Source organism: Gadus morhua, chromosome 6 (assembly GCF_902167405.1).
Source record: "Gadus morhua chromosome 6, gadMor3.0, whole genome shotgun sequence".
Lineage (NCBI taxonomy): Eukaryota > Metazoa > Chordata > Actinopteri > Gadiformes > Gadidae > Gadus > Gadus morhua.
The window spans coordinates 16,092,104-16,117,304 of NC_044053.1; the positions used below are offsets into that span (position 1 = coordinate 16,092,104).

Here is a 25,201-nt window from a genome sequence, read left to right on the forward strand (position 1 = left end):
TATCTATCTATCTATCTATCTATCTATCTATCTATCTATCTATCTATGTATCTACAGTAAATGTCATTCAATCTCTTGAGAGATTCAAAGTAAGTTAGCTAGGGACAATGCACTTTCTATATTACTATCAACTTACTGCTATATTAATAATTTGTTAATTCATTTGAATGGAATGGACAAGTTGTGCTGCTTGAGTTAGATAACTGAACAATTAAGTAGAAGAGCAAAATAAGTATTCTTTCAACCCCCTTGCCTATAAGCTGTCTGCTTCAGTCAGAGAAAACTCTCTCTCTCTCTCTCTCTCTCTCTCTCTCTTTCTCTCTCTCTCTCCCTCTCTCTCTCTCTCTCTCTCTCTCTCTCTCTCTCTCTCTCTCTCTCTCTCTCTCTCTCTCTCCTCTCTCTCTCTCTCTTTCTCTCTCTCTCTCTCTCTCTCTCTCTCTCTCCTCTCTCTCTCTCTCTCTCTCTCTCTCTCTCTCTCTCTCTCTCTCTCTCTCTCTCTCTCTCCCTCTCCCTCCCCCTATCAGTCCCTGCCTCACCTCCTTGTTTGTGTCTCTCTTTTTTCCGGGACTCTGTCTCTGCCTCTGTCTGAGAGCTTGTGCAGACAGGGGTTGTGTCTGGGTTTTGGGATGTAGCTGCAGGCTTTGGCACAGGGAGCCACGAGCTAGGCAGTTAAACTAAGGACAGTCCCAACAGCAGCAGTCAAGCCTGTCCTCAGCTGTACAGTGCTCGTGGTATATACTGTATGTGCTCTGTGGGCAAGGAAGCACCGGTAGCTCAACGTGCCCAAGGAAAAGTAGGAGAAGGAAAAATCAATGATGCCCATTAAAATTGATTGGAACTATGCATTTGAGCATATCTTAATGTGTTTCTACTTTGATGAATAATCAAGTTACAGTTTTTCTCAGTTGCTTTGGTACATTTCTCAGATCAGAAATGAAATTTGCAAAGCAGTTAGTGCATTTCTCAAAACAATATGTTCAAATAGCAAAACACTATGGATTACCTGCAAAAGCCAGTCTCTTGCTCAAAATCCTTAGTTCATCTCTCAAAAGTAAATATCTGTTTCAATGAACATGTCAGTGCCATCAGAATGACAAGTCCTTGTGTTTAGTCATTGCTTAGTCATGCTGTCAATATAACAGTGTACTCAGGAGGGATGTTCTGATGTAAACTATGGCTAAAGTTTTGAAGACATTATTGTAAATTGTAAGTTACACCTTAGTGTATGTGGGAGATTGATTGCAAAAGACTGGACAAGATTCACATTTACGCTTTGACTGTTTGTACAGTAATTTGTTGACAGACCATGTCATAGCTAGAAATGTGAACATAGGAAAATCTCCTTAGGGTAAACTGTACATGCATTGCTGTCGGAATTACAGTGCAGTCATCCTACAACTCCTGACGTTCCTGTCTGTTGGGCCACAAATTCTCAGACAATTTACTGTAACATTGTGTTGTGCTCCAGCTATATATATACTTGCCAGTTCATGGTTCAGGAGATGCACCTTTGAGCTATTGGTTGATCGTTGGTTGATCAACACTTCACACATTTCCCTTCTTCAGAGAAAGTCAAGATTCACCTGGTAGCAATTGACCAATTCAGGACAGATTTAGAAAAAAGAACAAAAAAAAGACTCTAATGCCAGTGTATAGAAATGTATAGAAATATGCTTGACATACAATGACAACTTGTTCAACCATTTTGCATGTAAAGACTTATGCAATGAACTGATACCTAAATGTTGTGGGGGTGAGACTATTCCATAGAGACCATTACAATACATTTTGATCAACATGACATAAGCAATTGATAATGTAGGAAAGAGCAGAGAATTGTACATAATCATGTGCACGGAAATACCAAAGCATTTGCAACGTGTTCAAATAAATGAGAAACTGTTTTTTTCATGTGCACAAGTGACACACTGATGTGAAGATTGAACCGGTAGTTTTGAGAATTTCAATTCTGATCTGAGAAATGAACCAAAGCGACTGAGAAAAACTGTAATATTTGGCCTTCGAAAATAATGTATTACTATTGAGAGATTTACAGCTCTGTTGATAATCTCACCTATTTGTCTCAAGGATGAAACCAAACAAAGACTACCTGATAGAGTGCGGTTGTGATTTTGATTACCTTAGGCACACCATCAACTATTCAACCGCAAGTATGTAAGATTTCAAACTATAAGAGCTTTTAATCTTAGCATGACTGAGATTTTGGTCAAGCTGGTTCAATGTTGCTATTGCTATTGTGGTTAAGATTCCACATGGTCCAAAATGAAACTGGGCAGCTATTGACTTCTCGTAGGTGACATCATTAATCAATTCACAAATCCTATGCCAGCTGATGCCATGGAGAATTCAGAAACTTTCCCATGTGACCTTTGCTCAACTGTACTCAAAAGATAAATATAATACTGTTGTCTCCATCAACAGTTTCATTCGCACCTCTTAAGCTGGCCGACATCAGGCTTTGATTAATTAATCAGCATATCTGCTTTCCCTGGTAATCAGTGGTATCACTAACTGCAGAGCTCTGTCTTTCTAAGGCTGTTGTTTATGTCCTTCTAACTAGAGTGTTGTCATTGGTCAATACATGGAGCATGTTAGGAGTTCTGCTGACAGGATCAATGCATTGAATGGCTTCAGGGCAATTGAGAGGTTATGCAAATGTATTGTTGAATCAGACACTAAGCATAACTATGCTCTAGGGAGAAGATGGTTTCTTTTTTGGTTTCTTTGTTTGTTCAAAGGATTTTTAACGGCTAGTATTCAAACAACTCAAGTTGAAAATTGAAAGACAGATTACTTTTGTGCAGATACTTTCGGTTTTTAAATAATGGGAATGAGTACTTGCCTACAACCCTACAGGTCACAAAAATACTTACGTAATCAAGTCTTCAATACCATCATGTCGTGATCCTATAGTATGCATTTAAGGAATTGAACTATCTGTATTCCTTTTCATACAAGTACTTGAAAAGGGAAGTCCCTAGATACCAGTTCCTGTGAGTGCGTGTGTGTGTGTGTGTGTGTGTGTGGTGTGTGTGTGTGTGTGTGTGTGTGTGTGTGTGTGTGTGTGTGTGTGTGTGTGTGTGTGTGTGTGTGTGTGTGTGTGCAATTGTGTGTGTGTGTGGGTGACCAGTGGTTTACTGTGAAGAGCCTGAGCCATTGCTGAGAAACAGGGTTGTTTCTTCTTAATCAACATGGAAACAATTTGTTTCCCATCACACCAATATCTCCATGTTGAATTCCTATTAAAATATTTAAAACTTTGCACAAGTGCTTGTGTTCGTGATGTGCTTTTGAAAGGAACAGCTTGATTTCTTTGTTGCTTACATTTAACGGTTTCTCTGTCCAAAGCGTGCAAAATAAGATTTGTTCACATTTCTTCAGCTGAACATATTACGTGTAGACATTGATATCAAGCATGCAAAACCAATCATTATTTCCTCAAACAAAATAAGTTATATCAGCTTATAAACTATACGCTTAGCACTCTGGAGCTGTGTACAAGTCGGCCATTATATCCGAAGCGAACACAAACTCCCTTTTCCACTTGGATGCACTGAACTACAACCAACCACCCCCTAAACACCCCCACATCAACGCAGAGCCCACCAGCGCCACACTGACACTGCAGAAGCTGTGCACTCAAAACAAAGGAGAGCTCTCTCTCTCTCTCTCTCTCTCTCTCTGGCTAGAGCCCATACAGTCCCTAGCACCCGACCCTGGGTCTGGCGAATGTTCAAGCTGTCACATAAGGCAGCTGGTATATGAGTTGCAAAAAGGTCAATGCTTGGAAAGAAAGAGCAGACGTCACGGCTCACTTTTTGGTCACTCTACTGCCGATAAACCCGCCCTGTTCCTTTCTCTCTCCTGGGCCTGCATACTCACTATCATTCACTATCTTGCACCCACATGGTCAACCTTCCACCTCCTCCTACTCTCTGCTCTGCAAGGCTTCCTGTTGAAGCGTTGATGCCACGCAGGCTCAGTGGAGGTGCAGACATTCAAGAAAGCGTTTCCTGGTTTGGTTTTCTCGGATAACACCCCTGCTTCTTGTAAACAAACAGCCCAGTGGCATGTGCACAGTGCAAATAAAGTGTTCTGACAACAGTGAAATTAACTTTTACAAGCGTTTATTGAGAAATTATAACAATAATGTATACAATTATGTTGCATGAAATCATTGAGTTTGCATCATATCAAAAATTGAAATCATAGTCCAAGAAAAGATGGTGCTTGTCAAGTCCAGAGACAGGAACAGCAACTCAAATCATGATTTGCAAGCACGCGCATAAAGTTCCTTGTCATTGCAAAATTGCTTTGCGATTGGTGCAATGTTTTTTTCAAAAAGAAATAAAAGTCCACACTTTCGTCTTCGGGGCACCTCCTTTGGAGGTACGACCAACATGTCATCGTACTGTTTACAGGCACAGTTCCAATAAGATCCTTTACTTCCTACTGTCCATTTCTGACATCCTCCTTCCGTCAGCGGCTCTGTTCCGAGTGTCCCCCCCCCCTTGAGGTGTTGGGACACGTCAGACCCCCATCGGCTTCACGTTCTCCTTCTGCTTGTTCTACAGGCACAGCCCATCGGGCCCCTCCTCAGTGTCCAACAGCTCCTGAAGTCCTGGGCGGCATCACACCTGACCCAAGTCCACGTTTGGTGACTCCCCAGAACTTCATACCCATCCTCCCATGGGTAAATCCAAACCGAACGCGCTGACCCACAATGCACTGGGTGCAGCCAGGGTGCTATAGAGAGCCACAGCTTTCTAATCCAAGCAAGGGTTGGGGTGGGCACAAGCAATTGTGAACCCTCCCAGTAGGCGAGACTCAGCTCCTTTACGTTCTCTTCGTCGTCATCTTCCTCTTCATCGTGTGAAGCGTGGGCGATGTCTCGGTTCTTCAGCGCTCTGGGAGAGTGATGGTGGGCACCCAGTCGTACATGCTGCGTCTCTCTTCACAGAAGAGGCTGAGCTTGTCCAGGGAAGGGTCTTTCCATGGGTTTGCACTGGGGCTCTGCATGAAGAGAAAGAGAAATCACATGGTTAGGCATCGGGCTTAAAAAAAAGCACGCGCAGGCAAGTACAACTCAACAGCAGAAACGGATGGCGCAACGGCTCAATGGAACACAGGACGTACCGTGACAAGAATGCAATGCGCGTCCTTGGGCTCGCCGGTGGCGTCAGTGCCCACGAGATCCGCGAGGCGCTCAATATCGTTGACGCGCACCACGTTGATGTCGTTGTCGAAGCAGAATGCCTGGATGAGCGTGAAGTGGATCTGGAGAGCGATGTCGCACTCGTACTCCTCATCGGTGGCAAGAACACAGAATGCCACGCTGTCTGGGTCACTGTTAAAACGAATAAAAGATAACCCGGTTAGAATAACTTAATCTGTTTACTAATAGCAAAAAAAATGTATTGAAATCACTAGCAATTACGATCAAATTGTTGTAGGCTACTTACACATTCATAATTTTTGCGGATTCGTAGACGCCAACAGTCAGGTAATCCTGCTTCTTTGCAGCTACCAGCAGGTCTTCCAAAGATGTGCCTGCACTTTGCACCCTGACAAGAAAAATACAGTTCGTTAAAGTCATGAAAACATTATTGAACTACACAATTCAGAAAATGTATGTTAGGCTGTTCATTAGTATAACGTATTAGTAAATGTAGTATTTACCTGTCAACTATTTCCATGGTGGTCTCTTGTCCGCGTACCTCTTCCAGAGTCATGATTGTAATCCAAATACGATCGGGTTTTGCATCGGTTAGAAAAAAGGTCACAACGGTCTCTGAAAACGATCTTGCTTTGAGTGTGCTCTGAAAGCGACTATCAGTTGGCTTTATAGCAGGGCAGCGTAGTTTCTCGGCAAGAGGCGGGGTTTTCCACTCCCCGCGTCTACCATTGGCAGAGAGCAGCCAGGGTGACGAAAGCAAAGTCCCTGGGCTGTTACGATTGTTGACAACCCCACGTGGGGCGGGATTAGTTCTATAATGAAGAATTCCCCCTTTCCTTTTCAACATCACAAAACTAAGTAGAAAACACCCTCAGCCCCCCTTAAGAGATTCTGGTATCTATCGAGCGAGTGTTGCATTACAGGTGAAACTGTCCACTCAAATGAGTGAGTGGCTGGCATTAGTCGAATTCAGTTTGTTCTTGAAGACCTGCTTGTTTTGAATGTTGTGGGTTGCATAATTGTTATGCACCAACTGTGCAGTGCCATAGGACAAATATAAAACAAGGCACGAATTAAACCACCATCGCATATCAAAGCGGGGGGAAATAATTGGTGTAATCGTATACCCTGTCAAACTATTTTAAGTCTTAATTAATTTAGATTGTTACAGTTTAAGGCTATTTTAGGTGCAAGACACTCATTACAAATTCCAGATCATCCCAAACATGTTGTGCTGATGCCACCTCCTGCAGTCTATGTCTATTTATTTTAGTAGCATTATGCTTTTAATAGCCTAGTTCGGCAGGTCGCATGCCTACTCTTTACTCTGAGACAATATTCTGCTAGTCTAAAAAAACCGTTTTGTGACATGGGTAAACGGCAAACGCCACCGAATAGAAGGGATCATAATTGCCTGTCTTTCATGGGCGCGTGGCAATCCATTGCTAGGACAACGGCGACCCTGTGTTAAAATAATAGGCTCTGGCGCCCCACCTGCTCCTGTTTCTTTCATGGATAGGTGGATTGTGTGTGTGTGTGTGTGTGTGTGTGTGTGTGTGTGTGTGTGTGTGTGTGTGTGTGTGTGTGTGTGTGTGTGTGTGTGTGTGTGTGTGTGTGTGTGTGTGTATGTGTGTGTGACACACTTCTTATCGCCTAAATCCATAGTGGAGTTACGGCAGATGCTAGACAGATGCGACCCTCCTGGACAGCGGCACCGGCACGTGTCGGGCTCCGGCCAAATAGTAACTCTAATCGGGGTTGCATGTTTGTAAAACAGGTGTTGTTATTTTTTTACTGCAAATACATTAACGTTTTAAGATATGTGAACAGCAGCTGCCGTATTTTAGAAGTAGCCTAATTTGAAAGCATTTAGATGACAAATGTTAAAAAAAAAAATGAAATCAATAGCCTAGATGAGTGCAGACGGTTGTTATTAGATTTGAAGGACAGCGCTAGTAAGAGCTGCGGTGACGCCCGTATCTTCTATCAGTAGTGTATCAGTAGCAGTGATTATTGATGACGGAGTTGGGCTTTACAATTGAGCCTGCTCTGCCACCTGGCGGTGAGCATGGGGAGTGACTAGCTCTTACCGGCCTAAACAACACGGGGAATAAATCGCAGCGGCGCATGATCATGACTCATCCTTATTGAGGCGTGATCATGACTCACAATGACTCATGGATATTTGTATTTAACAATAAACCAACTATATACCATATAAGGCATAGGCATATTGTATAAGCTGGAATCGCATCCATGTACACAAATAAACAAGCAATAAACTAGAAACCATGTCTATTAAGAAGAGGCGTGCATGACAAAACAGTGCAATGAATCCTACAAAACAGACAAATCCTAGAAGATGGATATTTTGTTTTCGAGATATTGTGAGATAAGCAATTGAGATATAATGATACAATCTTGAAACTACGGGAGGCAGTAAGTAATAAACGTATATAGAAACCTATATAGGAGGAAATGTGTTGACAAGCAGCTTATGTTTCAAGTGTGAAAGCATGTAGCCTACCCCTCTAGCTGCAACAGGAGATGTATGCTATTATGCCCCTGAAATAATGAATGATGAAAATAATCCTGATGTATAAAATGATTTATTATTATTATTATCGTACATATTCAGTGACATGTATTTTACATACAGAAAGAGTTTATATGTATGAAATGACTACACTCATTCAACCTTATATACAACCCATATATATGGACAGTGGCAAATATCAGTGCCTTGTTTTGACATGATTAACATTAAGATTTTAAACTTACAGTACTGTAAAAAACGTTTAAAATATATTAAGATTCCATTGATCAATATTTGGTAAAAATAAAAATAAAAGATACCAAAATGCATCGCTGACAAAACAGGTCATTACATTTCTGAGTATGCAATCACCACATTGACAGTGTTCACAGGGAAGATATATTCAACCCCTTTATTTCGTGCCAAATCCATAGTACCATGTCCCCAGCGGTTCTTAAAAGTTATAAAACCATCAGGTAACAATGGCCCAGAGTACTTCAGTTTGTCCTGTTTGTTTTGTTTACTTCTAAAAACACACTTCATTCTTCGACCTACTGTAGAACATAAAATAAGCTAAACATAAAAATATATACACATACACATACGCATGAAATCCCTTGTTACAAGGGAAACTCAGAGAAACAATGTACACTATTTACTAAATGGCCAAATGTCCTGCAATGGCTAAAGCAGTACAGCGGTGGTAAAACCGCTCTAATCAAGCTTCATGAGAATAAAGCTGCCTATATTCTAATGACTTGTTCCAACTGTGCAAACAATACGATGATTGGCTTAAATTCTTTAGAATGGGCGCAGCACACATTTACTAGTAACAGCCCTGCAAAAGTTAATCAAATGCCACCTTAGAGATGATGATTTTAGAACACACTGCAATCACTTCCCTTTAGAGTAACGTGCTACTCAATTTTCCCGAATGTAATTTTAAGATAATTTTAAAGCACACAGACCCTGAATACAATCTCTGCAATGGCCTACTCCTTATCGAGAACTTAAGAATGGCTAATACATTGAATCTCATGGCCCCCTTACATTACTGGGAATCTGAAATTGGAACAAAGTGCTTGCGGATGAACAGTAGTACTATCGACCAACAAGGCGCTGTGGAGGGCAGAAAAGGGGGAGAGAGAGAAGCTTAGAATAATGTTAACCCCTTAGCCTACCATACACTGGCCTGTCTGCCCCGATCCCCCCCCCCCACCCCCACCCCCGGCCCCACCAAGCCCGCCAACATCAGGGTATATTCCACACTGGCGTCTTCCACGCTCACATCTCATCCGACCGGTGCTGCTGCAGTATCACCGTGGTGGGGTTCCGCTCCATCCAGCCCTCCTTGGAGCCCGCCACGTCGTACGCACCGGCGGACGCCACCGCCCCGTCGACCGCTCCGTCCGGTAAGCCCCCCGTTCCGCCGCCGGCCCCGCTGGCGCCGGCCGCGGAGTCCGTGGCCGACTGGGCGTTCTCCGGGAAGTCGGCGGAGGAGTTGCTGTTGACGCCCGCCTCCGACTCGGAGCGCTCCACCCGCTGGTAGTCGGGCGTGTGGTTCTTCTGACCGCCGGCGAAGATGGCCTTGGCGTTATCCACCTCCGCTGCCGGCATGAGGAGGAGCTGCGCCGCCTCCTCCTCGTCCTGCTCCACCTCGTAGCTGGCGGGGTCGGCGACGTCGGCCGGCAGGGAGCGGAGGGTCCTGGACATGACTGCAGGAGGAGCAGCGACGGGGAGAGGAGGGTAGAGAGGAGACAGGTCAGCTCACAGTTACAGTAGGAGACTCAGGGGCCCTTTTCCTGCAAAGATTTAGGCCAAATCCCAGTTCTACACCTTACCCCTTCCCCTTCCCCCTCCCACTTGTTATGAAGGGGTAAGGGGTAGGGTAAGGGTAAGGGGAAGGGGAAGGGGAAGGGGTAGAAATGGGATTGGGCCTTAGTCCCTTCCCATTCTGCCATCATTGCATTCAATAATCCCTATTGATAAAATAATAAAATGAATCAACCCAAGAGCTCTGGCGTGTCTAGTGTTCGGTGTCTTCCTGTGTGTGGTCACGTCTTGTGTACTGCGTCTATGATCTGTGTTTAAAAAATCTTTCCTCCTCGAGGACAACAGATTAATTCAATTTCCTTGAGGGAGTCATCCCAAAAGGATCAATAAAGCCAAGTCTAAGTCTAGTCTAAGTCTAAGATTATTTACTATTTGACTTTCTACATCCTATGTTACATAGTATTACACATAAAGAAAAAAAAATAAACTCTTACCAGAGGAGGGTGTGTAAAGCTCTTTCTGTCCTGTGCGGCCACCGAACGGATTGACAGAGGGAAAGATGATGAGGCAGAAGGAGAGCACGAATACCTGAGGAGCATGAGAAACAAGCGATAAGACCAACAAGTTGGTGGGAAATCTCCTTAATGAAATCCATAACTCCAAAATCAAAGCATGCAGCAATAAATGTGTGCAGTAGCCATCCCCCTTGGGCAAAATAATAGTTCTGCCCAATTTATTTGTGAAAATTTATTTGTGAAAAATATATATCCTAATCTGAAAGCTACTGTCTGAAGTGTAGAGAAGAGAAACGCAGGAGAAAGTCCAGGTTAAATAACTTATGTTAATATATATATATTCATTACCGGTATTAATATCCCCCTCCCATACCATTATACACGTGCTTGTGGTGCTGGTCTTCATGGTGGACAGCTTCATGATACCCTGCAGCTTCTTCAGTTGCTCTATCAGCGATCTGCCATCAGGAGCAAAAGGTGAGGTTCACTGTTGGTAATGAAGGATTCACCATGTAACGACTGGGTCGAGGACAGATGTGTGGGCCTCTTACATGTTTTGTTTCTGCAGCAGGTGGACCTTCTTCTGGAGCTCCAGATTGTGTGCTGTGCAGACGGCCACTCTGTAGTTAGGCAAAGACAGAACAGTCAGTTAACATGTCACTTTCTTCTCTAACAGGCAAAGAACCTATCGACCTTGCAGGATGGTTTGTTTTTACAGGTTTATCTTTAGGAATTATAAAAAAATAAATGATGCCAGCTTAAGTTTTTGTTAAAAAAAAATGATAGTAATGAGAACAAGGGTTCCCATTATTTTATCTGATTGAATAACTGCCATTTTGTATTTCCTATTTTAATCCAAAGCCTCTCATCGTTTCTCAGCATTGTCTGATACTGTTAGAAACCTAACCCCCTGAAAGCTGCCAATGATAACACCACACACCGAGCGACCCGGCTAGACAGAACACCTCTTTACCTGTTCTCAAGGCCGTCAACGTAGACCTTCTTCTTCTTGCGGCTCTCCTGAGCAGACTGCTTGTTACGGATCTTCCTCCTCACCCTCTTCAAAGTCCTTTCCTCTGCCTGACACACACACACACACACACACACACACACACACACACACACACACACACACACACACACACACACACACACACACACACACACACACACACACACACACACACACACACACACACACACGTTTCACTACTGGGCTATGGAGATACTAACTGCATTGTTATGGTGAGCGGAAGAGAAGTAAAACCAGAATTATAGACCCATTCTAATGCGTGCCAATAGCTAATGTTGTTCTTTTAAGAAGAACAAAGTGCTTTCGCGACCTGAATCATCTTAAAGTAACTTAAGTATCTTAGGGTAGCAACGACTGATAATCTGTATCGAGGAACCGAGTTGATTACCTTTGTGAGAGGCATATGTGAGGGAATGGTCGCCCCCTCTTTTGCCAAGAGCCGTTTCTCCTCTTCAGTGAGCACAATGTCCTTGAACTGAAACTAGGGGAAACAGAAAACAGTATTAACATAAAGCAGGATACACAGTGTCCACCAGAGCTGTCAATCATCCTCTGCAATACCATTGTAAATTCATTCCTTATATTTATTATTATTTTTAATATTCAAAAAATACTCACATTCTGAATGCTCAAATTTAGTCTATTATTAATATTTACTATGTGCCTTTACAGTGTATACCCTGGCTTATTCATTACTAATGCCACCATCAGCATGTGGTTGTTAAACGTTCTGTCCACTTGAGGTCCTTCGACTAATAACCTTCCCTTAGTAAATAATACTATTAGGGTCAAATTTATTTTAGATAGTGTTGATATAATTAGCCGCGAGCCAATGTTTATTATTGCACTGTGGTACGTGAATAAAGGATGCTTTTGATAATATGAAGTTGTGCAGTTGTGTCAACAGTTATTGAACAGGAAAACAACATAAAAAATCAAGTTCTCCAGAATATGCATGCATTAAAGGATGCACAGCCATTATTTACACTATTTTACACTTGAATTCGAAAGTAAAACTCTTGTTTATTGAGTCCTCTAAATACATAGGATATTTTGGTGAACGTAGGGAGCATAGGCTTGTCACTAGGCTGTATAGGTTGAGTATACCATCTGTCTTTTCATCGGATCGATTATTATAGGAAAATGCTGCAAATACACGTGGGTTGATGTAAATTGTTTTTTAAGTGCGTGAAAACTTTATTGTTAATCAGGCGGTTGGCCAAGGAGAGAAGGCCGAGATTTGCTTACTTTAGCCCACAAATTTATACAAAATAAAATAAAACATATTTGAATAGTAATAACAGCATTCGACTTATATTCATATTTTACTATTCCATATACATAAGACTCTAGAAATTCGTTTCAACACTTCTAGTGTCCACTAGGTGGCACAAAAATCGTACATTATCTCATGGCCATGTATTAGTTGGTTTAATCAAAGAGAGGTTTGAGACAAAGGGATGCACAATACATCATTTTTGTTAAGATTCAGATTAAGATAAGAACAGTAACCGGTCAAATAAAAGGGCCATCAAATGTTCATGCTAAATGGTGTTGAGTGAGTATAACCAACCTCGTCGTCCTGGTCAAACCCAGTTGAATCAAGGGGTGAGTCCTCCATGGACAGGGTGTACGGCAGTTCATCTGTCAAGTCCTGATCCATAGCCTCTCCCTCAAAGTCATCTGATAAAACAAAGAAGCATTCAGAAAATAATTCCCACTTTTGTTAATCTGTCTAACAGAAAGCTTTTGTAATACAAACGTATAACAAATTATGTAAAACACTACACTTCAGCCACCAGGAACTCCTATGGTATTTTAACTTTTTGGTTAGGATGCTGAATGTTAGTTATTGTTTACTTTGCCCAGCCATGACACTCGTAGCTCAAACTAGTCTCCTAAACCAAAGGCAAATAACAAAGCTTGTTGCTATATGCTAAATTTTTTGGAATTCAAACAGTGGTGAACTCTGTTTTTGCTGAGCTGTACATAATAGTACATAATAACAAATACCGTGGAATAAGGATATTGAATGATGCAGCAAGTGTCCTATGAACATCCTTACTGCAACCATAGTAATTTATTCTTTCACTTTCTTATGAATATGTACTTTCTGGAAATGTAAGTCGCTTTGGATAAAAAGCGTCTGCTAAATGCCCTAAATGTAAATGTAGGTGTGCTGAGCTTGTTTACCAGATATGTTTAGTGTATAAAGATCCAGTTAAACCCTAGGTACTAGGACCACTACAAATTAAATTAATGCTGCTTTAAACGTCCACAAACTAATGTGGAACTGTGTATAACCTTAGAAATTTAAGTAAAAAGAAAAAGAAGTCATTTAGAGACACTTAGAATTAGTAGAATAAGTGGAATCTGAGTGTGATGCAGAATCTGTCACTTGCTGCAGCAGCATGTAAGAAATAGCGGAGGAAGTATCCATCATCAGTGACGTGGTACACACCCAAATCAATGAAAACATCCATGTCTGGCTTCTCTGCCCTCACGCTCTGCAGGGCATCCAGATCCCCCTCGCTGCCTTGAGCCAGGGAGTAGCAGTGATCCGTGTGCACGGTCAGGGACTCTGGGTTCTCCATCTGGTTCTCTGGAGGTGGCAGGGTGCTGTCGGAGTACACAGGGCTGGGCTGGGAGTAACTGGGACTGGGCACGGGGTCTCCGTCGCTGTCCTGTGGGCTGGGGCACGTCAGAAGGTTGTTTCCCATCCCGTTGCCACAACCGATGGTGCTGCTGTCGTCAGAGATGCCGCTGTCACTTCCCTGGGGGGAGTGGGACGGGCCGAGAGCGGTGGGCATGGGGTTGTTTCCCTCCAGCAGGCTGGAAAGGAAATCCTCAGTGTCCATGTCTGTCAGCATCTGAGATGGAAGGGAGCGGGGAAACTGATTCACAAAGGTTGACGTTGACCTCACTCCTCCAGAAAATCCTGCACTGTTTTTCTGTATTTCAGTTAGGCCTCAACGCTATGGTGAGGGCTTACCTCCTGCACAGAGAGCCAGTCTTCGATTAGTTCTTTCCCATCGGGGAAGAAAGGGCCAGTGATGCCGTCGTCATCTTGGAAGAGGAGCCCGAGCAGCTCGGCTCCGTCTATATCTTGGAGGTCCGCGCTTGCAGACATGTTGGGAATACTGGAACGTACAGCACACATGTAGTGAAAATTGGTGGTTGGTTTGGTGTGGTTTGTTATAGTGGTTGAAATTGGATTGATTTTGCACCTCATCATCTCTGAACTCAAATTTACAAGCAGAGATAATGAAGAAGCATAACTTTAAAAATGGTTATGTTAGTAGAAGTTAATCAAGTAAATATTGTCTCTATTACAAAACACTGACCTCCTTCATTTCAGTGTAAGCAGTTTTTATTTTATTTGTAAACTTATGGTGGTTATGCTTTGACAGTTTTAAGGGGAATGAGGAAATCCTATTGACGCGTCTGCTGAGCAGGCATGTAAACATCCTGAGGTTGCATCATAGCCTATTTCATGATCGTCTCAAGATTGGCAGGGCACGCCCACAAATGATTTCGGTGGACATCAACTATAAAAAGCAAAAACAAAATGTGTGGATGGCAAAATAACAAATCCAAACGACAGTTTTCGATCTCAATCGAACAATATATCGAATATGTATGAAATGAACAGCGTGTGCACCTCGTCTGTTGGGTATTTCCACAGTGGCCTTGCTAGAACAATGAGTAATTTGCCGAGGGACGATTTTTGAGCAAATTGTAGATCGCACACCGATTAATACAGCGAATGACAGGCTTTTAAAGCTGAACGGATTTTATTGTTCAAATATTTACTGCACAATTCCAGCAAATACTAGCTTTTAGGCTAAAATCCGCAAGCATGAATCTCTATAGAATTGTTAAGAGGGCGTGAATGTCGCTTTCCAACACCAAAACGGAGCAAACAAATTGAGTATGTCCTTACCTTTTAATAACCTTTGGAGAACTAGCATGCGAGTGCGTGTGCCTGAACGTTAAGATTATTTTTTTTCTGTTCTGACAGGTCTCTGAGTGGGTTCCACCGTAGTCTCGGGCCGAGCCTCTTCCGGGTGAAATCCCCTTCCAACAAGACAAAAATGACGTAATCTTGTAAAGACGGCTCGAATGCGGGCGGAAATGAAAGCCTTCTGGGAAATGTAGTTATTTGCTTTAATGTTGATATCCTGTACATAATATGTACAGGAGGTAGATTTTGCAGGAGACATACTTTGCATGCATGAATGCATATATGCAAAACCTATATATAAATTTGAGTCTTGAGTTAACCGTGATATCCATTTCCTTTGGCTGTCATATCAGCTCCCTATCTCTTCCGTGTCTAATCAATGATTTGTTTGACAAAACGATTGCATCAGATTGATCATATGCGCATCATAGAAGTGAGAGTTTTGTTTGTTAATGTGACAATGTGATTTACTCAGCGGCAGGAGTTTTCCTTGACATGGCAATCCGATGGCACTTTAAGGCAGATATTCCACTAAATCAACTTAATATTAGAATATAATTTATTTAACATGAGTTTAAAATATGGCATCACACAATGAGACCATTATCACATGATTTCAATAACAAAAATCCCCCCGAAATGTCTCAATCCAACTATCTGTCAATAGCAGATAAAATAATTAAAGTTTGATCATATCAAATGATTTATTCAAGTTTTCCAAAGACGAGTATTGATTACCTTGGACACATAACAAATCTACGGCGAATATCTCATAGAGATAGATTAAACAAGATTTGTTCAAACAATGCACTTAATCCATTTCATGCCATGCTTTAAACACGAATAAAAGCCAAACTGTGTGACTTCAAACCAGATTTATAGAAAAAGAAGGGTATCTATAAACAGTGCAATTACTCATTCTTAAACAGAGTGGCCGCGTCTTTGCCTCACAATCAATTATCAACCCTGCATATAATAGAGTTTTGATTGATCCCAAAGAACCACAAACCGGTATTTTATAGGCTTTCCTGGTGTTATAGCATAATTGATTATAGGACTGAATCAAGGCTGTCTATGTCATTTACATGACCACTAATGTGTTATATCAGCGGTGTACAACATAAACTAACTTAATTTTGAAAAAAACAATTAACATTGTAATTGTTTACAGTACAGTTGCAGATCCCCACAAAAAAAAACTGACGGCAAGGATCCAACTATAAAAACCCTCTTTCAGAGACTAATTTCATACAACAGTAGATTAAAGCTGAACTCTGATTGGCTGTAGCTACCAGATCTCAGGCTAATCCTCAGCTAAAAGCACTTAGTTGCACCCGTAAGAAACACCAAAACAATCAATGCAACCTACTATCTGACAATAAATACCCATCATTATCTGAAACATTTACCTTACACCTCGAGGTGAAAGGCAGAGCTACTCGTCACAGAACCACACACAGTTTCGAGGTGTGCCTCAAGCCCCGGTAGACCTTGAGGCGTTCCTTTTTCGCCCCGGCGCTGGGCTCCACCACGTGTGTGACCACGGGCATGCTGTCCAGGGCGCGGCGCTTGTGCGCCCGGTGCAGGAGGATCCTGTAGGCCCCCGTGATGGAGCTCCTGCAGTCCTTGCCCTGGTTGTTCAGGATGTGCTCCGAGGTGATGCCCAGCGCCTCCAGAGCGCCCCGCACCTCCGCCTCCTCCTCCTCCAGCTCCGAGGGCCCGGCGCCCTCGGCCAGGTAGGACGGGTCCAGCTTGAAGGGCTCCATGGCGCGCGGGAAATCCACCGGGAGCAGCCACTCGCAGCCCATCATCTGCTCCACTCCGCAGCGCTCGCAGGGCAGCGGCTGGAGGATGCCCCGGAGCAGCCGCTGGCAGGGCTCGGGCACCCAGGTGGGCAGCGTGTAGGCCCCCTCCAGGATGCAGCGCTTCAGCTTGGCCACCGTGTCGGCCCTGAAGGGCATGGTGCCCGTCACCATGAAGAACAGCATCACCCCCAAGGCCCAGATGTCCACGAAGACCCCCAGGTAGTGCTCGTCGCGGAAGAGCTCGGGGGCGGCGTACGGCGGCGAGCCGCAGAACGTGTTGAGGGTCTCGTCGCGGGAGCTGAACGTGCTGAAGCCGAAGTCGCCCACTTTGACACACGTGCTGCAAGTGTAGAAGACGTTCTCTGCCTTCAGATCTCGGTGTATTATGTTGTTGTCGTGCTGTGAAGGGAAGAGGGCAATGAGAGTAAATGTGCTTGCTTGCCCAACGACTTTGCCCCTAGTGTGGGATAAGCTTGGAAGGAACCACTACATAATGCAAATGTTACAGTTAAAAATACATTAAAAAAATAGTCTCTTACATCTACGATACAGTAGACAAACTCTATATGGGAAGCTAGTCATTTTAAGTGTAGAATATTTATTAACAAATGTTTCATTTTTTATTATTATAACACGTAATTTTGTTAACTATGTGTGTGTTATATTGTTAAGTAGCTGCGTACCATGTGCTTGACAGCCGAGAGGATCTGGGAGAAGACAATTTTGCTGTCAATGTCAGAGAGTTTCCCTTCCATTGTGATTTTGGTGTAGAGCTCCCCTCCCCCGGCATACTCCATGACCAGGTGTAACCGTGACAACGTCTCCACCACCTGGAGACGGAAGGAGGAGAACCTTTAATGACCAGAACATCCGAAGGAGAGGAGGCAGGGGTCATTAGGAAAGCCCTTGAGATCAGATCAGGCTTTTTATATGCTCTTAGATTAGTGTTCATGCCTGTGTCTGTGCAAGACAAACAGACAAAGAGAAAGAAGGAAGTAAGAGTAAGGGTGGGTGAGAGAGAAGGGTGATACTACTCATGTATTGTATAGGGAGTGTCCTTTAAAATTCTATTTTTTCAGGGGAATTTCCTTTATGAATTGATTTCATTAGGAAATCGTTTTTCTTGTCATAATGTTATATTATTAATGTATCTTTTCATGGCTACCCTATTACATCCCATTAGTATTTTCCTTAACCACAGGTGGAAATTCAAGTCCAAGTACTTCAAGTCAACCATGAGAACCATGAATGAGAACAACAAAATGACCTGGCTCAGGGCAGGGTTGCAGTGGAAACTTGGCAGGGATATTATACAGGGCCACTTCCAGCAGTGCCTGTGGGACTCACCTCATATAGACGTATGATGTTGGGATGGTGCAGTTTCTCCATGCTGGAGATCTCCCTGGAGAGAAGCCTCTGGGTTTTCTGATCCAGCTTTGTCTTGTCCAGGATTTTAATAGCCACTTTATCTAGTGAAATGAAAAAGTTGAGAGATTAGTCATCACAGACTCAACATGTAAGGCCAGTAGACCATTTTACTTCATTCCTGGGGAGCGATTAGAAGGCATGAAAATCAAGCGAAAGAAATTAAAAAATCAGAAGAAAGTAGAGAAAACACTACTTTTTGAATATTCAATTCAATTCAATTCAATTCAATTCACTTCACTTCACTTCAATTAAATTAAATTAAATTAAATTAAATTAAATTCAATTCAATTCAATTCAATTCAATTCAATTCAATTCTGCCTCCTGTATATGTATATTGTATACTTTCCTGTTTACTTTACTTCATTTAAATTGTTTTTGGCATGTTCACAAAAGAGGAATTATTGGATTTTAGCCATAATACAAGCATAGTATTTGAGCTTGAGCAGTGTGGAACTGTAATAATTGAGAGGACTGTGCCTAAATAAAGAATGGAATTACAGACTATTTTGTTGCCTGGATAACAACTTGACACTGGAACCCAATTACACATTAATGTTAAATTGAACCAGTATTTGTCAAAGCAAACTGACTTATCAAGTTGAAACAGCTGATATCTATATATTGAATGATTGATATTGAAGAAAATAAATGGAGGACTTCAGTCACCCAATACATGCGATCTTATGTACAACAAATGGTGTTGATATATTTAATTATTTAGACTGGTATTAGCATTCCTTTGGCTGGGACTCTCACTGAGTGGCTCCTGAATGTATCAAAACACATATTGTCTTGGTATCCAAATGCATTTACACACACACACACACACACACACACACACACACACACACACACACACACACACACACACACACACACACACACACGAAGCACATGCAGACCCTTTTGATGAGGCTTTCAGCAATTTAGACGTTGCCAGGGAAACTGGAGATCTCTAATCAATCCAATCGTTCAACAGAAACCTGTGTTCTGTCAGTCCTGACGGGGCTGATTTAGCCACTTGGCTAGACCAGTTCTGTCTTTTCTAAGTGCTGCTAAATGGGGACACACTTGTTAGAACTGTACCCCTGTGATGGAAAGAAATGCTAAATGTGATAGGCTAAGCTTGTATCTAAGATTTAGGAGGTAAAGGGATTTTAATACAAATTGATAATACGATGAATTGTAATAATTCAACAAGGTGAGTGTAGATCTTTAAATTAATATCTGATCTATTTGTAGAACCTATTGTATGACCCATTGTATATCATTACAAACCAGTACTTTTTATTTCCGACAAATGTGTGTTTACAGAGAATCAGCCGTACCTTTTGTGAGGGAGTGAATTCCCAGCTTCACATGGGAAAAGTTCCCCGAGCCGATCTCCCCTCGCACCTTGTAGAAGCCGATTCTCCTGCCCACAGTAAGCTCCCGCAAAATCCTATCAAATCATTAAGCAATAAATCACAAAATAATCATCTTAGACCAATAATAAACCACACTGTAATTTGTGCAGGCCAATAAAACTATAAACATCCAATGATCATTTATAACCCTGAAAGTTGGCTCAAGACCGCGCCCCCCCCCTACCTCTCATCCTGGCACATGTCCAGGTTGAGTCTCTCCAGGGGGGTCAGCCGCCGCAGGGTGGCCCCCTCGTCGTCCGTGTTGATGTCCGAGCTGTCCTGCCGGCTCCAGTGGGTGGGTCTCGGGACGCCGCCGCTCCCGCCCACCGAGCACCCGGCGGACCCGCTGATGGACTCCAGGGTCCCAGCGCGACCCGAGGCCGAGCTGAGGCCCCCCTTGGTGGGCTCCGCAGCCCCTGAGCCAGCCGATCCTGCACCCGGTGTCCCCGATGTCCCTGATGCCGCCTCCGTTGCCGCCGCCGCTGCTGCTGCTGCTGCAGCGGCGGCGGACCCATCTGGCCTGCTCTCGGCCGGACACACGGCAGTCATCCTGCGCAGGATGGCGAGATGCAAAGTGTGGGATTATCTCATCGCTGGGCTGGCTCAAACCTGGGGAAACACATAGGGAGAGCAGGAAGGAGTCAGCTTCTCATTCAGATGGAAAAGAAACCGGTAACATCGGAACAGCGGTAAACCAGACACTTTTGATTCAGTTTCCATGTTTTTCTTCTTTGTAACTTTTTATTGTTTGGGGCACTTTAGTTAGTGTTTACGTATACTTTGATCCATAACACAATTAATGAGTCTCAGTGGTGAGTTTGATAATCCTAGAAAAAAGAGGTAAAAAACACGACTAGTAATGATGCACCTATGCATCTTTGTGCAAACAACCTGAAAGAAAGGTTAAGAAAACTTTGAAGCAACCGTTTCAATAAAACAAATAAAGATTTAGTTTATAAAATAGCATTTAGTTTATAAATTCTAAAGAAATTACAAGCAAAGCTAATGTTTCTTCAATTATTCTACTTCTAATAAAACATTTGTTTGGTGAAAACCAACCAAAATGTTTTAAGTTTTTTACTAAAAGTAGCTCAATTATAATGAACTTTCAGTTGATCTGTGAATAAATGATGAATAGTGACTAAATTATTATAAACCTTCAGTTAAACATGGAATAAAGCAACACCTTCTCATTGCAGAACTGTTTAAAATGAGTCTTACCGTTGCACACATCGGGTCTCACTTAAGGGTCATTCTCCAGATCTCCCGTGCAACTGCCCAGTACGACAGCGAATACACTCCTTTCTTGAATTTTGACACACATTTCATGCAAGCGTTGCAGGACAGACCAACAAAAAGGATCTGTATATCTCAGCCAAGCCTCTACTTTCTCCAGTTCCAGCTGAATGAGCTATGATCTCAAACTGTGGAGATAATAGCTAAACCACAATGTAAAAAAAAATACAATTATAATCAAGCATAGTTCATCATCTGAGGTCTGAACATGGAGTCTTCTTGTGGTTGCATCCGTTTCTCCTGGTAACGGTTGCTGGAAGGCTAGGCAGCAGACTGGCATCATTGGGGGGTGAGTTAATAAGAGATGGTTCTTCTTATTAGTGTTGTAGTCTGCCAGCTCTCACGTCGCAGGTCCGCAGGCCATTGAGTCTCCAGGGTATTAATAGACTGGGTGGGGGCCGGGGGGGCTGGAGATGGTACAGCCATTGGCCATTCAGAGAGGCACCCTGTAAAGGGATAAAGGCACAAAAAACGTGTGCTAAGTAGAATCCCTCAAAATCGCTTTGGTGCTCACTTTGTATCTTGTTCAACCGCGAATGTTTATTTTAAGCTCCCTCCTACTTTGACGTCATTAAATGTTGTTAAATGTCCTTTTCATAAATAAAAATGGCATATCTTGCTTTTTGGAAGACACAAAACACCCGAACAGCAAGACATTGCTAACCTGGATTAAGGATTAAGGTGTTCAGATCAACCTAAACCAGCTCTTTTTAGCAATTAAATGTATAGCCTGCACCATACTTGATACTCTGTAAGGGATTTCACATTCAAGTCCTCACATGTAACTTTCCGTGTGTGTGTGTGTGTGTGTGTGTGTGTGTGTGTGTGTGTGTGTGTGTGTGTGTGTGTGTGTGTGTGTGTGTTTTAACATGTAACATGTAACTTTAATAGTTGGGCACTATATTTTATTACTGTATAGAGTACTGAGAATTGTGAATCATCAATCCAATATTTCAATGTGATTGGTTTGTAGAATATGATGTTTAGGAAAATAAGTCATGAAGAAGTTGATTGAAGATGATTTGACCAGAAAGATCTGAAAACCAAAGTGCTACATAGTAGATGGACTTTGTGCTCCATTACGGATAAAAAGCCAGCGGGTATGCAGCTATGGATTGTGGTCAACGTTCCGGGGTTATTGAATAATCCATAACTCATTATTAACCATGGGAAACAAATTCATTATACTAATGTCTATTTGGTGTCAAATGCAATTAGTTGCATCTAGCATAGCTACATTGTTTACGTCAATGATAGCATTTTAGGTAAACACCCGATATTCATGTGCAGAGGTGCGGTGGAAAATGCAGATAAGTCATGTTTTAGAGCTGCTGTCCAATTCACCCGTTTTGGTTATTGGGAGTGTTGTAGCTAAAAATCAAAGTGGCTTCTTCTTTGTGAGGCCGGCCACTCTTGAAAATAGCCTTCAAACACCTTCCTGTAGCTGGCTGTCATGAATAACTAAGCATTGATCTAAGGGAGGCTGAAAGGACATGCGAAGAGAAGCGAGGCCTCCAGTTTTCACCACAAAACAACACAGGCCCTGCATTGCCACCTTTCATGTGACCGTATAAATCACCAAAAGGGAAACACATGTGCTGATAATGCCGGACAGATCACTTCACAGGCCATATATGCAATGTTGTTAGGCCTGCATTACATGGAACTGTAGGGAAATATTTGTATACTGGCAATTCGGTTCATTGTGACTGGCTCGTTACACACAAAGAAGAATTTCTTTTTGCACAAAAGCTATTTCATAGACAAAGACCGTTGGTCACCATTAATATTAGTTTACTTTTCAAAAGGCGGATATACTGGACACAGTGGCTTTATAGAAATAATCATATGCATTTCTCCGCAATAGGCCTAGAACAGTAAATTGACCAGAAGGCATTGTGTTAAGGGTTTCCTGACTTGACAACGGCTCTAGTTGGTTGCTTGGTGATGGGCAATTTCCGAGCCCGGTTGTCCTTTCCTCCCCAGATGTGAGGATTGGTTAAAAAGGATTTGTGTGTGTTTTCCAGATAGTTTTCAAGAACCATCAGCAGCTTATAGTACTAGTTAAAGCGAATGTGTAGATTTCATAGTGAGCATTCATCTGTGCCACCCTAACCCTCCCCTAGAAAACTAGTTTATAAACAAGGGTACATTTTAGGGCTAGGGCTTAAGACTTGCCTGCATCGGTACAGATTAGTGCACACAATAAAGTGTTAAATGCAAATGTATTAAATGCACCTCCTCTTTTTTCTGTCTCCTAATTGTAAGTGTATTATTTTATCATAAATCTCTAACTATGTTTGCATGGCAAAATGCATAGTTTTAACAATTCATAAATGCATTAGTATTTTCACACTCTTACTTCCTGAGAATTATACACGAATACCCACACACACGCAATGTATGCACACGCAATGTATGCACACACACACACACACACACACACACACACACACACACACACACACACACACACACACACACACACACACACACACACACACACACACACACACACAAACACACACACACACACACACGCACACACGCACACACGGCAAAAAAAGGGTCTTCAATGAGTCAATTGTGACGCTTGGTCGAGTGGAATAAAATTGCCAGACAGTGAAAGAGCCTGGGACAATAGTGAGTGCAGGCTTTGGGAACAGAATGACAGAATCTTTGGAGAAATGATCGCGTATCCCAAAAAGAGAGATCCCCACCCCAAATCCCTTTGCTCTGAATTCCTACAAACACACAAAAAAAGCATGGGCTAAATTCTAGGAAATTAATACAAAAATGAATGCTAAAATCGTATGCCCCTGTATCCCGATAATATATATTTTTTTCTAGAAAGAAAAACAAGCAATAGGTCTGCTGCTTTTAACAGCGTTCCCTAGGGTAATAATACAGTACAGGCTGTTCCCTGTGCCTCATCAAATGAGGGACACCTCTGAAAACACACATTGAGCAATATACAATCCCTGGAGAGCTATGGCGGCGTGTGTGTGTGTTAGAGGAGTGTGTGTGTTACCACATAATTAACACCATGTTACCAAAATGACCCTTCATTGAATTCTGCAGACCGACAGAGTTTATTATACAGTATTCAGCACAACGGTAAGCTCTTCTAACAATTAGATATGAGTTAGTTTAGGAATAAAACTCATGGCTTACTTATAGTAATATGTGTTTCAAATAAAAAGGGTGCAATCCTTAATGGTGAACATGGAAGTAATCTGATCGCAACCATATCAAAATGAATATGAATAAGCAGAGATCAAATGTCTCTCTCTCTCCCTCTCTCTGAAACTGAGTAAAAGAGACTTGAGGCGATTCAAAATGTTACTTTGATAAGTGGGACACAATGGAAACTGCCATGTCCGTTGAACGATGCAAATGTATTCCTTGTTGAAATAGTATGTTGTGGTGTTGCACTTGTCCGGTGATATATGTTTTTATGCTAAATGTGCAAGTTAAGTTGAACTGTCTAGTCAGCTTGTCATCGGCTGAAGTCTCACATATGTTCCTGAGCTCAAGCATGTTGCATTCACTGTGGCTCTAGAAACAGTGCACTCACCGACTACTTAATCTCTGGTGGCGTGTAGTGCGCGTCTCCCTGGCTACCAACCGATGGCCTGCTATCCTGGCAGTCCAAAGTGATGCATAGCTACCACCACCAACACCACCATCGTAAACACGCCGTACCGGGAGAAAATCTTATAAACACGTAAATCCGACAACATACGCATCGCAGTGTCAGCCGATGGACCATTGACCCGAATGCGTTATTTTATGTTCTCAGATGTTAAGGTGGGCCACCCGTCGACTGACTTGAGATGTGTTGTTGGAGACATCTCCGAAAATCGGTGTCAATGGTTTGTTGCGCATGTCACACAAGCCAAGTACAACGAGCCTAGCCCTTATCCAAATAAACTCCCACATTGGGTACACGATTGCCAATTTTCTCCTGTGCAGTGACTTTAGAAACAGGGAAGATCTCAGTAGCAGGCCACTCCCGTAGGTGAAGGATAGCGTATTCGTAATAAATCGAATGAAACATGACATTTATATATATGTTTAACCCTTACCTTGTTTGGTCTTTTGTGAGTCTGTTAAAGCCAATTAGGCAACTGTAATAAACTAAATCCATCCTCAATCGCAGGGGCTGGATGACATTGGAAACTATGCCGCTTCTCCGATAAACCTCGCTGAAAATCCTTTTGATTGGCAGGAACAGGGTCCAGTCA

General features: G+C 42.5%; 3 protein-coding genes across 3 annotated transcripts; all 3 read right to left on the reverse strand.

Moving 5' to 3' along the window:
- Positions 1–4,131: 4,131 nt before the first annotated feature.
- Positions 4,132–5,858, reverse strand: gadd45ga (growth arrest and DNA-damage-inducible, gamma a). Its single transcript, XM_030359370.1, has 4 exons — positions 5,701–5,858; positions 5,484–5,585; positions 5,158–5,368; positions 4,132–5,034 (listed from the first exon to the last, which is right to left on the reverse strand). Exons 1-4 carry the CDS (start codon positions 5,751–5,753, stop codon positions 4,921–4,923), a joined length of 480 nt encoding a protein of 159 aa, XP_030215230.1. The 5' UTR covers positions 5,754–5,858; the 3' UTR covers positions 4,132–4,920.
- Positions 5,859–7,787: 1,929 nt separating this feature from the next.
- creb3l3l (cAMP responsive element binding protein 3-like 3 like) lies at positions 7,788–15,155 on the reverse strand. The gene is made up of 10 exons (XM_030358942.1): positions 14,998–15,155; positions 14,047–14,194; positions 13,516–13,924; positions 12,628–12,737; positions 11,443–11,535; positions 10,995–11,101; positions 10,573–10,641; positions 10,395–10,479; positions 10,001–10,094; positions 7,788–9,448 (listed from the first exon to the last, which is right to left on the reverse strand). The coding sequence occupies exons 2-10, from the start codon at positions 14,182–14,184 to the stop codon at positions 9,018–9,020; spliced, it is 1,536 nt and encodes a 511-aa protein (XP_030214802.1). The 5' UTR covers positions 14,185–14,194; positions 14,998–15,155; the 3' UTR covers positions 7,788–9,017.
- Positions 15,156–15,379: 224 nt separating this feature from the next.
- On the reverse strand, positions 15,380–25,169 carry nim1ka (NIM1 serine/threonine protein kinase a). The gene is made up of 7 exons (XM_030358944.1): positions 25,043–25,169; positions 20,880–21,400; positions 19,843–20,267; positions 19,581–19,693; positions 18,171–18,292; positions 17,507–17,653; positions 15,380–17,222 (listed from the first exon to the last, which is right to left on the reverse strand). Exons 3-7 carry the CDS (start codon positions 20,205–20,207, stop codon positions 16,461–16,463), a joined length of 1,509 nt encoding a protein of 502 aa, XP_030214804.1. The 5' UTR covers positions 20,208–20,267; positions 20,880–21,400; positions 25,043–25,169; the 3' UTR covers positions 15,380–16,460.
- Between the last annotated feature and the right edge of the window lie 32 nt (positions 25,170–25,201).

What these genes read in the sequence shown, in the direction of transcription:
- gadd45ga (XM_030359370.1), bottom strand. Translation starts at nt 5,753, where the DNA reads ATGACTCTGGAAGAGGTACGCGGACAAGAGACCACCATGGAAATAGTT. An exon ending in ACCATGGAAATAGTTGACAG is followed by an intron (nt 5,586 to 5,700) that starts GTAAATACTACA and finishes TTTTCTTGTCAG; the next exon opens with GGTGCAAAGTGCAGGCACAT. An exon ending in CGCATTGCATTCTTGTCACG is followed by an intron (nt 5,035 to 5,157) that starts GTACGTCCTGTG and finishes CTCTTCATGCAG; the next exon opens with AGCCCCAGTGCAAACCCATG.
- creb3l3l (XM_030358942.1), bottom strand. Translation starts at nt 14,184, where the DNA reads ATGTCTGCAAGCGCGGACCTCCAAGATATAGACGGAGCCGAGCTGCTC. An exon ending in GTTGACGGCCTTGAGAACAG is followed by an intron (nt 10,642 to 10,994) that starts GTAAAGAGGTGT and finishes GCCTAACTACAG; the next exon opens with AGTGGCCGTCTGCACAGCAC. An exon ending in CCACAAGCACGTGTATAATG is followed by an intron (nt 10,095 to 10,394) that starts GTATGGGAGGGG and finishes CATGCTCCTCAG; the next exon opens with GTATTCGTGCTCTCCTTCTG.
- nim1ka (XM_030358944.1), bottom strand. Translation starts at nt 20,207, where the DNA reads ATGACTGCCGTGTGTCCGGCCGAGAGCAGGCCAGATGGGTCCGCCGCC. An exon ending in AATTCACTCCCTCACAAAAG is followed by an intron (nt 18,293 to 19,580) that starts GTACGGCTGATT and finishes TCATTTCACTAG; the next exon opens with ATAAAGTGGCTATTAAAATC. An exon ending in ACATCATACGTCTATATGAG is followed by an intron (nt 17,654 to 18,170) that starts GTGAGTCCCACA and finishes TTCCGTCTCCAG; the next exon opens with GTGGTGGAGACGTTGTCACG.